At 30.5% G+C, this 12,840-nt stretch overlaps 1 protein-coding gene across 1 annotated transcript; it reads left to right on the top strand.

The window, feature by feature from the left end:
- Positions 1-7,684: 7,684 nt before the first annotated feature.
- Positions 7,685-8,858, top strand: LOC116777659 (uncharacterized). The gene has a single exon (XM_032671332.2). The coding sequence runs from the start codon at positions 7,783-7,785 to the stop codon at positions 8,797-8,799; it is 1,017 nt and encodes a 338-aa protein (XP_032527223.2). The 5' UTR covers positions 7,685-7,782; the 3' UTR covers positions 8,800-8,858.
- The last annotated feature ends 3,982 nt before the right edge of the window (positions 8,859-12,840 follow it).

The following is a 12,840-nucleotide window of genomic DNA, read 5'->3' as shown; positions in this document are numbered from 1 at the left end:
AAATATCTTATTTGACGTTCTGTCATTGACGTTTCTAGTAGTAGAATTGGTTCTAAAATGACATAAGTCATTACATTGTAAAGATTGATACATACTTCAATAATGTCAAATTCAACATTCTGATTGTTATTTGCCAAATAATTATTGTACATGTATATAATTCTATCTTTAAATATCAAAAACTAGAACGGAGATTTATTACAATTTATTTAATTAATATTTGTATTAACATTTTGGAAGGAAAGAAGAATAATGATACCTATAAATTACATTCTGTACTGAATAGAAATTAGTCAAGAATATAATTAGTCATTTAGGCAATTGTTTTGTTTTCAACATCTTCATAATAATTTCTAAAGAATTCAAACATTCATGGTCAGTACTGCCTTAAATTCGCTATACAGTAATGGAGCTTCTAAATCAATATACCAAGTAGACAACCAGTAATAACTCATAAGTATGATTTAGACATGTAGAAATTCGGTTATTTTTAAAGTAGATTTAAAATAAGTGTAAATATACCAAAGTCGCAGAGTATATAATTTATGGCGGACTAAATCACATCACACATCACATGTAGATAACAGATATCGAAGCAAAAATTGTTTTAGAAGCAAGTATTTAAAGTCAACGTTGTCAATGAGGTTTTATTATATTAATAGTCCGTCTTTGCAAAGTTAGCTATTTGCCAATCTTAACCTCTTAGCTTTAAACTTTTTCTAATTTCATAAAATGTTGGCAATAATCATTTGACTTGATCGCAAAATTTATAAGAAGCAGTTTCAAATACATACACACCTACCACTCTCGTTAATGCACCAAATTGGTACCTACTTGATTCATGGGAAGTTTTTTACAAATTTCTGAACGAAATTTTTAAATTGTTTAAATTCATAATTCTCTTACACAATTTGTATAAACTTGACATATTACGCTATAATGCTATGCCTCTATTTTTTCTTTATGAAAATGTAAAGATTACATGTGTCATGAAAAATGTCGCAGCTGCTATCTACTGGATTTACTGTGCCTCGTTTATACAGTTTTCGTTCTCTTTGGAAGGAATAAAGCCACACTAAACACTCGGTTGTTGTATGTTTTCAATAGATGTCGTTAATTTCAATAGATGTCGCACGGCACTATAATTGTGTAATAATTGAAGATTGATTGTATATATTACAATAAAGAACTTACTTATTAGTAAATTATAGTTTTTTAATATATTTTTATTTTTAAAAGAAAACATATTAAAATTTGCAAATAAAGCTAACGCTTCCTTGAATTGCTAGTTTATGATATCTCATCTATTTTAGTTACTGAGTACAAAACTTCAATAAACCACTTGTAGATTTTATGAGAAAAACAGAAGTCACTCGTAGCAGGAATACAACTCAATCATCGAAATATAATAAAAGTCTTATTAGTCGTAATTATAATTATTATACAGTTTGTTCAAAATTTATTAACACTTATATTTTGTTGTTTCAGCTTAGTCTAAAATATACCAACAAACTAAATTGAGTTCAAATCGATAGATGGCGTTGCTTGTAAGCCTTGCCGTTTGGCTAACTGATGTACGCTTACACTAGGCGCAGTAAAACCATTGATTTCAGGAAATACATTATTTCCAGAAATTGTATTGTAATGATGATTTTTTATTATTAAAGTGTTATTTTATTCTTCGTTATCACTTAAAGACGATTCATATATAAATTTACAATAACCTTTTGCTACATACCAAATCAATCTTCATACTTTCTTTCGATACATCTTTTGAATGTAATTTTTAGAGCGGACAAAGAATACAATATACAAAGATAAGAAACACAAATATTCAGATCATATAAATTATAAAGGAATTGTAAACTGCCCACAATATTTATATAAATCATTGATCACAATTCACTATTTAAAATAACTTTCACAATACGTAAATTTAAATTATATCGATGTAGAAACAACATTAATATTCGAATTAAAAAAGGATGTGTAAGTTGAGAGAGTTTTATTTTTGTATGAAAAGAATTAATATATATTTTAGGCATTAATAAAGACAAATACGTGCAGTCAAAAAAAAAAAAAGGTTTTAAGCCATAGAGTGTTATAATTATTGACATTCAATTATTTAAATAATTTCTTATTGTGTACTACCTTCCGCCTGCGACTATGCACGCATATTTAACATAGTTGCGATATGCTTTATCATCTTTTGATTCCTTAAAGGCCCACCCCCTCAGATCCCGACTTGGTAACTATTGAACTATTACAGAACAATGCGCTTTTGCCTAATAAAGTCGTTTTAAATGTTGGACTTATTTAAAGGAGTGATTTCGTAACAACCATAGATGATTGCACACGAAAATCTTAGATAATTAGAAAGTAGGCAGGTAAAGAATTCCCTTCTTTTTGATGTCCGTTAAAAGTAGCCTGACTTATACTTTGAGGGATTACCTTCTTGCGATTTTAGTCCAGCCGATTTAGTGATTTACACAATATTTTGTTATACGTATCTTATATACTTTCATACGCGTTTGATGAAGAGTTCTTTTTTTGAAATTACAAACATAAAGGTCGGTGTTATTTTTAATAAATTAACATATGTATATAAAAAAATTGATCAAAATAATGTGGCCAGCAACAAAAAATTAATGTAATAAAGCAACTGAACAGTAATTATGACATTAATTCCTTCCCCTGGAAATATACATAGATTCTTCAAAACAGTCAAATAGAACAAATGACAGTACCAACATATTACAATAAATTTCTTAAAAAATAATATCTTTATTCCATTCGACGAACTCGTTCGTGTTTTTTCCACGCAGTAGGTACTCAGGATTATAATTCGTGCAAAAAATAAATACGTTGGTATTGGCAAAATATTCCAGTGCGAATGAAGCCTTAGCTTAAAAAAAATACTTTATGTAAATTATGCGAACAAAAATACATTTCGAAACTGAAAATTCAAATACCACAACTCTAATTAACCGTCAATATTATCAAATTCATGGGAAAATTTCATTAAATATTTTACTCACTAATTAAAATTAATTGTTAATTTAGATCGAAGCACAAAAAAAATATCCTGCAATAAATTCCGAATCTATTCTGATTATAAGCTCAAGAATTCTGTAAGCATATTTTCTTGTAATAAATTTTCAATAGTTTACGGAGATATTAAATAGATAGTTAGGTACGTTATTCGTTTTAGACTTTCTGCTCATAAATAAGTAACTTTTTAAGGCGAAAAGGAACAAAATAGTGAAATTTGTATTGTCCTCGGTTACTTCGACTTATCTTTTCAATATATTTTTTAAGTGTCTATTTAGATAGGAATAACAACGAACCTTTTTTTTAAACTTGAATATCGCAGTATGTTATTTCTAAATTATTATTTTTTATATGTACATTTCATTCATGTAGTGCCAGTGTTGCCAGTGAGGAATTTTCTATATTGTCTGAAGAATTCAGATATCTCGAAGTTTCAATATTAAATGGATGCAATGTCATAAATATAAGAATTTTTCCAGACATTCTGAGTTCCTGTAATGTGTTCGGAGATGTGCGATGTGTCTCGATAAATTAGATTATACAGAAATTGCTATTTTTTTTTTTGAAACAGTGCCATTTTCTATAACAGCTGATGGGAGACATTTATCTATTTTCGTGTCTAGCGACAGGTTATTGAAGGTATTATGTTAATGAAACTATAAAGAGAGATGATTGTTATGTTAAAATTAAATTTAAAACGACTACGAACGTGGGAGAGTCAAAATATGTAGCGGCAATTATTGGTATTGATAGTCACTTCTTAATCTCAGCATTATTTTATTTGCAAACTACATTGTTGTAATCATTTTTTTTTTTTTTTAATAACAGTGGCAGCTTACGAGTTCTGTAGCTCCGAAGTATATATCGTTGGTAAAACGCATACTTTGTAGTACTAAATATTTATAGTTCTTGATCTAAGTAGTTTCATAAAGATTCGGTATATTATTCCCGGTTTATCTATCAATGTGCTTCAATTCAGCAACTTTGCAATCAGTACAGAACTATAGGTGTATTTTGCTGTATCAGTGTCGGATGTGTGCGATTATGTCATTAGGGGGATTAGTTTGTGACGCGAGCTTACTACATTAGAACTTAGTTTGTTGAAAACAACTAAAATGTTCTAAAACTAAGTGGTTGTTACATAATTTGGCGTGGAACGTTTCAATAGCCGTTAAGCCGGTTATTCGGTGTAAGTTTGAGCATGGAACAACTCGGTGGTTGCATAGCTGCACGGATGAATAAAATTATATCATTTTCCATTCGATTATTACGGATATAGAATGTGAAAGCAGTTTTCGGGTAAATTTTTTATAAATCCAGCGATAGAAATGTTAAAGCAATATTTCCATGGTAGGAGATTGTATTTTTGTTAATTTTATTTAACATTTTCCAGCGGTGCAATCCAGAGGAAACGCTTCTAATCCATTTTACATTCTGTTTATGAAAGGTTTTGCATACCTTTTAGTTATTCATGTTTTTTATTCCCTGAAACAATTTCCGTTTGCCGATAACTAAATTACTCGCCCGCCGGTCCGTGGCTTGCTAGCCGTGATTGAGAATTCATCATAAAAATGCAAAACTAGTCCAACAAAACAAAATCTGTAGTTATATGTTTGGCTAGGAACATTTTAAACGATTGATCGTTCTTAGCACTTTCAACAACGTCAGTAAGTAATAATATCTCTCTCGGTATTCATGTTATACATATGTCTATGTACATTTGTAATGAAATATTAAATAATTCCCTTAAAAATCACAATACAGATTATTAAAAATCTTATATATATTTAATGGGAATTATTTTCGATCCTCTTATTTTCCGCCGCACTTATATGTATTAAACATTTAAATACATTTATTTAGTACGTAATAATTAAAATGAAAGGATAAAAATTAATGTATATTAATTTATAATCAGATTCAGTTAGCCTCAGTGCTATTGCTAACTTCTTGTATAAATAGTATTGTCAAAGGAGTTTTAAAAAGAAATAGGTTATATATATGGAATATTATATTATTATAGTTTATCGTTTTATAGTTTATCGTTTTTAGTTGCAATCACTAAAATTTTACCCACACTTCCATCGCAGTTACCATATTAATCACGGTTGTTTTATTTAACACCTGCCACGTAGCGAGAAGCGCATACAGTAATGCAATTCTATGTACGGATGACGCAAAATTAAATAAAAAAGACAACAAAAAGCAGTTGAAGACCACAGTTAGCTTTGTGATCTTTATTTGAGTATTTATGTTTTCAAATTTGTTTACTGTGTTAGGTAATTGTGATTGTAAACAACGTCATTGAATAAAGTAGCCTTGTCAATAAAGAATATAATAAATTATTGTTTATTATAAAAAGCTTAGTGTAATTACGTTAGAAACTGCACTTATGTTTTAAATACATAGAAAAATGTAGGTGGTGGGGCCCAGCTGTGGGCAAGTAACAATTCGTACACGAGCTGGCTCGGCGAAGTACCACCCTCTCACAGAAGATTGGCGTGAAGTAGTCTTTGATGGCTGCGTTTCTTATACACGTTTCGTAACTCACCGTAAAATATACTATATATATATATATATATATATTGATATATTGATTGGGAATTAGTACAATGTTATTAAAAGGTTTAAAGCATTGCTTTTAATAAATTTGAGGTTTGAATTAGGTATGTTTAAATATATATCTTTAAACAACCTGTTACATTCTTATCTAATAATTTTTGTCGAAATTGGTATGTCTTTTGTCTTGCCACAATATACGCTCTCCCTACGCGCTCACTCGTCACACTTACATAAATTTACAACGCTTACACCTTTTACACGATTTATTTAAAACTACAAAAAAAAAAGTGTTTCACATTCAAAAATCAATGTATTAACAAAAGTATGAAATCAACAATTAGTATTATCGTAGCCAGTATTGTTACTATGCCACTGTTTACCGAATTGCCTTGTTTGAAACCATCCACTGAGTAGAAGTTGATAAAGGATAATGTAGCACTCAACAAACTCAGTACAATACCAGCTATCAGAAATGACGCTTCCACTAACTTATCCGATTTCAATTGCAGCCCGGATTCAATAAGAAGACCGAGAGTTATTATTGCGTAGCTACCGGATACACCCAGCGTTATAAAATTGTCTATTTTCAACACAATCATATCTTCCGAGTTAAAAAAGAATCCTAACACCATCATAGTCATTGTCAAACTGCGTAGGGCCATTTGCATTAATTTGTATGACATTTTATGTAATTTTCGTTGAAATATTATAATAGGGACACATGAAACTTAAACAAAACTTTAAAAATAACGTTATTGTTAAAAAATGTTTTACATTAATAAAATGTACAATGAATGTCATAGTGTTGACGTATGAAATTCAAAGACAATATGTAGTTTTTTACGGAAAACATTGGACAGATCCAAATTTAATTGACGTTTCGTGTTATGTGGAATAACCAAATAAACGTCATGGATTTTTGGCCGCAGTCATGCTATTGAAATGGAAACACAGAACAATACTTATTTAAGTCAATCATAAAAAAATATATATATTATAGAACAATCGTATTATATTTTGAAAATATAATTATAGCGAGAAAATAATTACTACAGTGTCAGTAAATGCGAGCCGTATATACCGCCATAAGAAGTTTGACTCTTTAACATTAATGCGACATGCGCTAGGTAAGTATACCAATATTACCAGTGAGGCAGCGTGATTTTAGTGTTGACCGAAAAAGAAACAAATACAAAGTAAAAAGAAAGACTGAATTAAATCATATATACACAATTTTGTGTAATAGATCTTTAAAGTTTTACAAATTATACAATACTTAGTAGTCCATTATGGTTTGAGAATCTGTCATATTTAATTGAGAATTACGTCACAAGGTATAAATAATTCGAGCGACGTTAGATAAATTGGACCAGTACGTAATTCGGTTCTAACTGTAGGGTTTTTTTTATTTAAACTTACAGTAGATATTATATAAGGAATAATGGATAGAAGCGTCTATTAAAAGTATTTAGGTTATTTTCTTCTATAAAAATTTTACTTTATTACGTATAGAAACTATTCCATTATTGTTCCGACAATAATTTTAAAGAAATTCAATACAAATCATTGACTACTCCGTTACCATTGGGAGCACACAATTTTCTAAATGTATTGACATTTTCTTTAAATGTGCGGCGCATTTAAGAAGTGTATTTATTTTAAAGAAGTATGTGCTCGGAGAATGAAATACATTTCGATATGGAAGTTAATATTATTAATGTAGTATAAATGTTGACTGTATACTATTTACGAGATGTGTGTTTGTTTTTTATTAAACGTGACACTTTTAGGAGCACGGATTTTTCGTGCTTCGTTCTTGTAAATTAATATTCCCAAATTTTATTATGTTTAAAATATCTTATAACTTACATTTGTAGAAACTAATTTTGAAAGGATATTAAAGTTTTAAAAATATGGTTATTTAGTTCTTTTGTAAGTTATCTTAATTTAACATTGTGTTGTACATGAGTTTTAAACTAACCTTTTTGGACAAATGTTAGTGGAGGTTTTCTGCCTTTTGTGGGAAATCCACGTTGCGGTTCTATGTCAAACAGTATATATTGCTGTCCTATTCAGTTTATTCTGTGTTTACGTATCTATACATTTGACGTTTTTGTGTAACGTTTCATTTTGTTGAAAGGTATCTAGAGCTTTATATTTTATTTAACGATGTTCTTTATATATTACGTTTATACATTACATTTGTTCGCGTATGTCTTAGCTGTTAAAAATAAGAGTGACATATTCGATTATTGCAAACATCCAGACTGTTCTTTGAAAAATCAACATACAATGTGTGTGGCTAAAAATAAGCAAAGTCCACGTTTGTTTGCTTCGGGAATGACGACTTGGATGAAATATCAGATTTTACTTCTCCATAACCGACATCGTGATAACATAGCAACGGGCATGGAAGCAGGGCAGCCACCGGCGGCTAACATGCGAAAATTGTATTGGGATTACGAGCTGGAAGAAATGGCCGAAGTTTGGGCTCGGCAATGCCAAAAAAGACATGATGAATGCAGAAACACATTACGTTTTAATGTGCTACAAAACATGGATGTGAGACCAGTAGCACCGAGAGTGACTGAAGCACAGATCCTGGCTGATGCTGTCGGAGCTTGGTTTTCTGGGTCGAGGATTTTATCACCAGAATATGTTTGGTCGTTTAGACCCAGTAACTGTAGTGGTTCGGGAGGATGCAACGCCCACTGGTATTCAGCTGCCGCTTGGGCTTCGACTTGGAGGATAGGCTGCTCGCAAGCATTGTGTACAGCGAAACAGCGCTCATGTATACTTTTCCGTAAGAGACGAACCCCGAAAGCTGTTAGCAGTCAGGCATCGGAAAATTTAACACGATCTACGACCAGTGAAAATATTCTTCTCCGAACGAATTACATGTCCACAGCGAAGCAAAAACCGTTTGAAAATTTCGATAAGACAACAAAAAGTAGTCGGGGCTCTGCAATACATCGCGGCATGGCGGAGGAAAGAGACAATAAACGCAGAGAACCCAGAATTATAGCGTACACATTCTGTAATTACGGACCCGCTGGTAACATCGACGGATTTCCCATATACGAACCTGGTCCTACTTGCAGCAACTGCCCATCTGGAACACAATGTGATATTGGAACACACAGAGGTTTATGTTCATTGCTAGGTGATCCAGAAAATAAGAGCTAATAGTTCCGACTTTATTATTGTTTTTTTTTTTTAATAAATCAGATAATATGGATTTATAAACGAAAGATATTCGTCTCTTTATTTTAACTTTGTTCCTAAGACAAAATCTGTAGAATTATGAACTCGAAAGTCAGCAAGAATGTTGGAATAGTCGCTAATAGTCCACTCGTTAATTATTACATGTTAATCTTTAAAGTGTTATAGAGTACGTAGTAAGTTAGTGAATTAGGAGCCTCTATAGTAGACGGAATTGTGGTTACGTTCGTGTCTGCTAACTTTGTCCGCTGCCCGAAGTGACCATTTCGGAATTCTATCCTAGTCACAAGGAAATAAATAGAAACAAATAGTGGTATATTTCATAATATTGTCTTTTCATTTTATATTCATATAAATGACCATCTAGAGTTTTGCAATCATAAATAAACTATGAAAAATACTACATCGTAATGCATTCACTTTATTCTACTACATATAATGTATATTGTTGTCACGACTGTGACAGACTCAAATATATTGTTCTATAATTTATTTAAAAGCCACAGCTTAAAAAAATATTTACAGATAATGACAAAAATATTTTACAGTTTTTAGTACCCAAAGGCATCAAATGTATAGCATTTTTAAAGGAGTAGATAGATAGGCGTAGATCTCTGCATGACAGGATCTGTAGTTTTATAAATTCCGAATAATATCGATGACTGATTATAATAAATTGATGTTACGAGGAATTATTACACGATAATTCTAGAAAGTTCGAACTTGGAGTCTCAGTTATATAAAATTGTTGTGTAATATAAAAATATATGTAAATAAAAGTTTTCATCTCAACCGATCGGAGTTGTGCTAGTTTAAGACTGTTAACTAGAAAAATATTCCTAGATCATATTAATCCGGACTTGTTTGAAACTTGTTTGCAATATACCCAGGTCGTCGGGTAGAGCACACAAATAAAAAGTAAAAGATAACCATGACGATAAAGTTTAATTACTATAAAAAAAGATTCATTGAAATATTTATTTACACAAGAACAAATGGAAGTCAAACTTATACAATAACAAATAGTATCCCACAATAGAATGAAAAAAAAAAATAACATTAATAATATATTAAAAATTAAAACTGCTATTTCAATAACATTCACATAATATTAACGAGTTTGTAATTATCAAAGTTATTGTATTCATATTTCGAGCTATCCGACAAACAGTGTTTCAATGTTGTGAGTAATTTAATTTCATTCGACAATTACTTTCCGTTTTGTGTACTGAAGCGAATAAACCGTTTAACGTTTCACAAACAGTAATCGGTATTGCTATTATTTGTTTATTAATTATTGTTTTTTTTTTATATTTATATTTCAATATAAGATGCATCAAAATTACTCAGAATATTCAGATACAGCGTTGCCGTTATTTTGCCGGTCTATTGATTCTCACGATTCGGTTCGCAATTCATTATCACTTAGTCATGGGGTGTTCAATTTTCATACGATACGTTTGCGACCACATACGCAACGTTTTCTATCATCCCTTCATAAAACTAAGTTAAAATAAATACATTAAAAACTTCATATTTCCCGTGACAATGAAAACTTGTGATATTGGTTAAAGTTCTTTGTAAAATAATGTGAATCTAATGAATAAACATGTAGTTATTGACAATTGATAGAATCGAGAGAATATATTAATTTTTCAGTTCATGTGACAAGTGACATTAAGTAGTAACCGTTAATATACATCGTGGAACATTAATTATTTTTATATGAAAATTGATTGAAATACGTCCCACTATCTGATACGGGATTTACACTCGGCTACGAGTAGCGAGACGATGCATAAGGTGACATTTTTAATAGTCGCTCGAGAGTGTAAATTACAAAAGATTCCAGTCTCAATACACTCGTAATAAGTAATTGGTTCATAGTGTTACTTTTAATAAATTAAAATTTTGTTCTTATTTTGTAAGACGACATATGAAAATAGATTCTAAAGCGACAAATAAGCACATAATATAAATCTACCTAATGGCTTAAATTCTGTATATTAGACCATTAAAAGTATGTATCACTTTATGTGATATACTATATGTATCACTTTATGTGACCAATGTTGCCCGAATCACGTTCAACCGTGCTTATTATTAAAAACATGACAATATTTCAAAATTGGTATATCGTGATAACGAACACAAGTTTGAAGCTTTTGCTTTAAGGTTAAATTCATAATAATGGCACCCTTTCAGTAGTTTTAATTAAACGAATTAAAACTACTTACAAAATACGAAAGGTATTAGAGGGTAATCAAAGTGTGTCAACGATAGCAACATGCTCTTTTTATGGCAACATACTTAATTCATTTTCAAATAAAAAATGTAATTAAAAACTTGCAACTATGAAACAATAAACGAATCAAACCCCCAGTCGCTCCCTAAATAATATTTCGATGACGGATTGGCGATCGAAAGAGAGCTTTGTGGTAGGGGATTTTAGACTGTTACTGTACTATGTTATGTCCAACAAAGCCATATTCAAACAATTATCCAGTACACAAGAACAATACGTGATCATACCGGTTCCAATGGATTACACCTGATAAGCCGTGGATTATATACATCTGTGTATAGGAAATCCGTCGTTATGAGCACACAACTCACCAATATAACCTGGCTAGTGCACTTAGTATACATTTCTGGATACACAGATCTACTTTCATGGCTATGATTCCGAATGGTAGTTAATAAATTTTTAATGCATACGAATGAGATTTACATTTGTTTTTCTTTACGCGGTATACAATAAAAATACATGGAAGGAAATTTTCTTGTTAAAGCAATTGGCGTACAACGCCAACAAAGGTGAATATGATGTGGCTTCATTCAGAATTTCTCACAGTTAAGAATCCTTTAAACAATCCAGCCACTTACTTCTATACTTTTATATTAAAAGAAAGAGCGCTTTCAACTAAGAATTTACTGTGGAAAGCACAAAAGGATTTGAATTAGTTTCATAATAGACTCAGCGTTCCTATTGATACTGCATTTAGCAGAACGAGGTTTTGTTGTGTGCGTTATATTTGATAAGCGATACATTAATTTTTTTTTTTATAATATGACTTTCATCCGTGCAAAGATACATTAACATTATTCAGCGTTTGACGTTTTGTTACATGTTTAAGCGGTGCGAATCGAACATTGATTACAAGTAAAGAGGACTAATATAATACACATATATTCTTATTATTATTGTTAGCTGAAAATATATATATATTTTTTTAATTTATTACGATAAAATTTTTCAATTCTACGTTCTATTTTTATATTTTAACAAGATACTTACATTGGAGAGGCTTAGGAGGGCTGTCTAATGGAAGATCAATGCTATCCGCATCTCAGGATTATAGATTGCACGGACGGCATTCAGAGCTCTAATTCTAAATACTTCTTTTTTCTTACTTGATTGATAAAATAAATTACGAACTAGATATTGTTGGAAACTTAAAAATTTGATTGATTAATAGTGTAGTGAAATTTCATCGGTCTTTAAAATTTATAATAAGTCGTTATAAAGTATCTAAAATTCTATAAAGAGTTAATATAGATTAAAATATATTATGAAACACGAATTATTACCTCAATACGAATTAGTCAAAGAATTCTTGTTATTTTAATTTTATTTTACTGTTTTATTTTAAATAATGAAAACTTATTTGGACAATGTTTTTCGTTATAATTCTGTACATACATAAATTATGTACAACAAAATATAGATTTTGTATAATTCGTTTTAGTTGCTGAGATACCGTCTTATATTAAATCGACTCGGAACGTAGAAGATTTGATAATTCGGGATTGCATAAAAAACAGAACTCGACAAAATTGACATTCATTAAAAAATTTAACTCGTATCGGGTTTTCGTAAAACTTTCATAATAAACTATTTAAACTACACCCGTTTTATTCGGGACTTTCCCGAGATTCTTTTAAATTTTTAAGACAGCATTATTATACCTAAGTACCTAATAAAATAGATCTGTCATGTTTCAT

The sequence above is a fragment of the Danaus plexippus genome, chromosome Z, assembly GCF_018135715.1.
Source record: "Danaus plexippus chromosome Z, MEX_DaPlex, whole genome shotgun sequence".
NCBI lineage: Eukaryota > Metazoa > Arthropoda > Insecta > Lepidoptera > Nymphalidae > Danaus > Danaus plexippus.
The sequence above is the reverse complement of the archived record's forward strand: the minus strand, read 5'-3'. Positions and strand labels throughout refer to the sequence as shown.

Bases quoted from the DNA above. Each gene is read 5' to 3' on its own strand.
- LOC116777659 (XM_032671332.2), top strand. From the start codon at position 7,783: ATGTTCTTTATATATTACGTTTATACATTACATTTGTTCGCGTATGTC.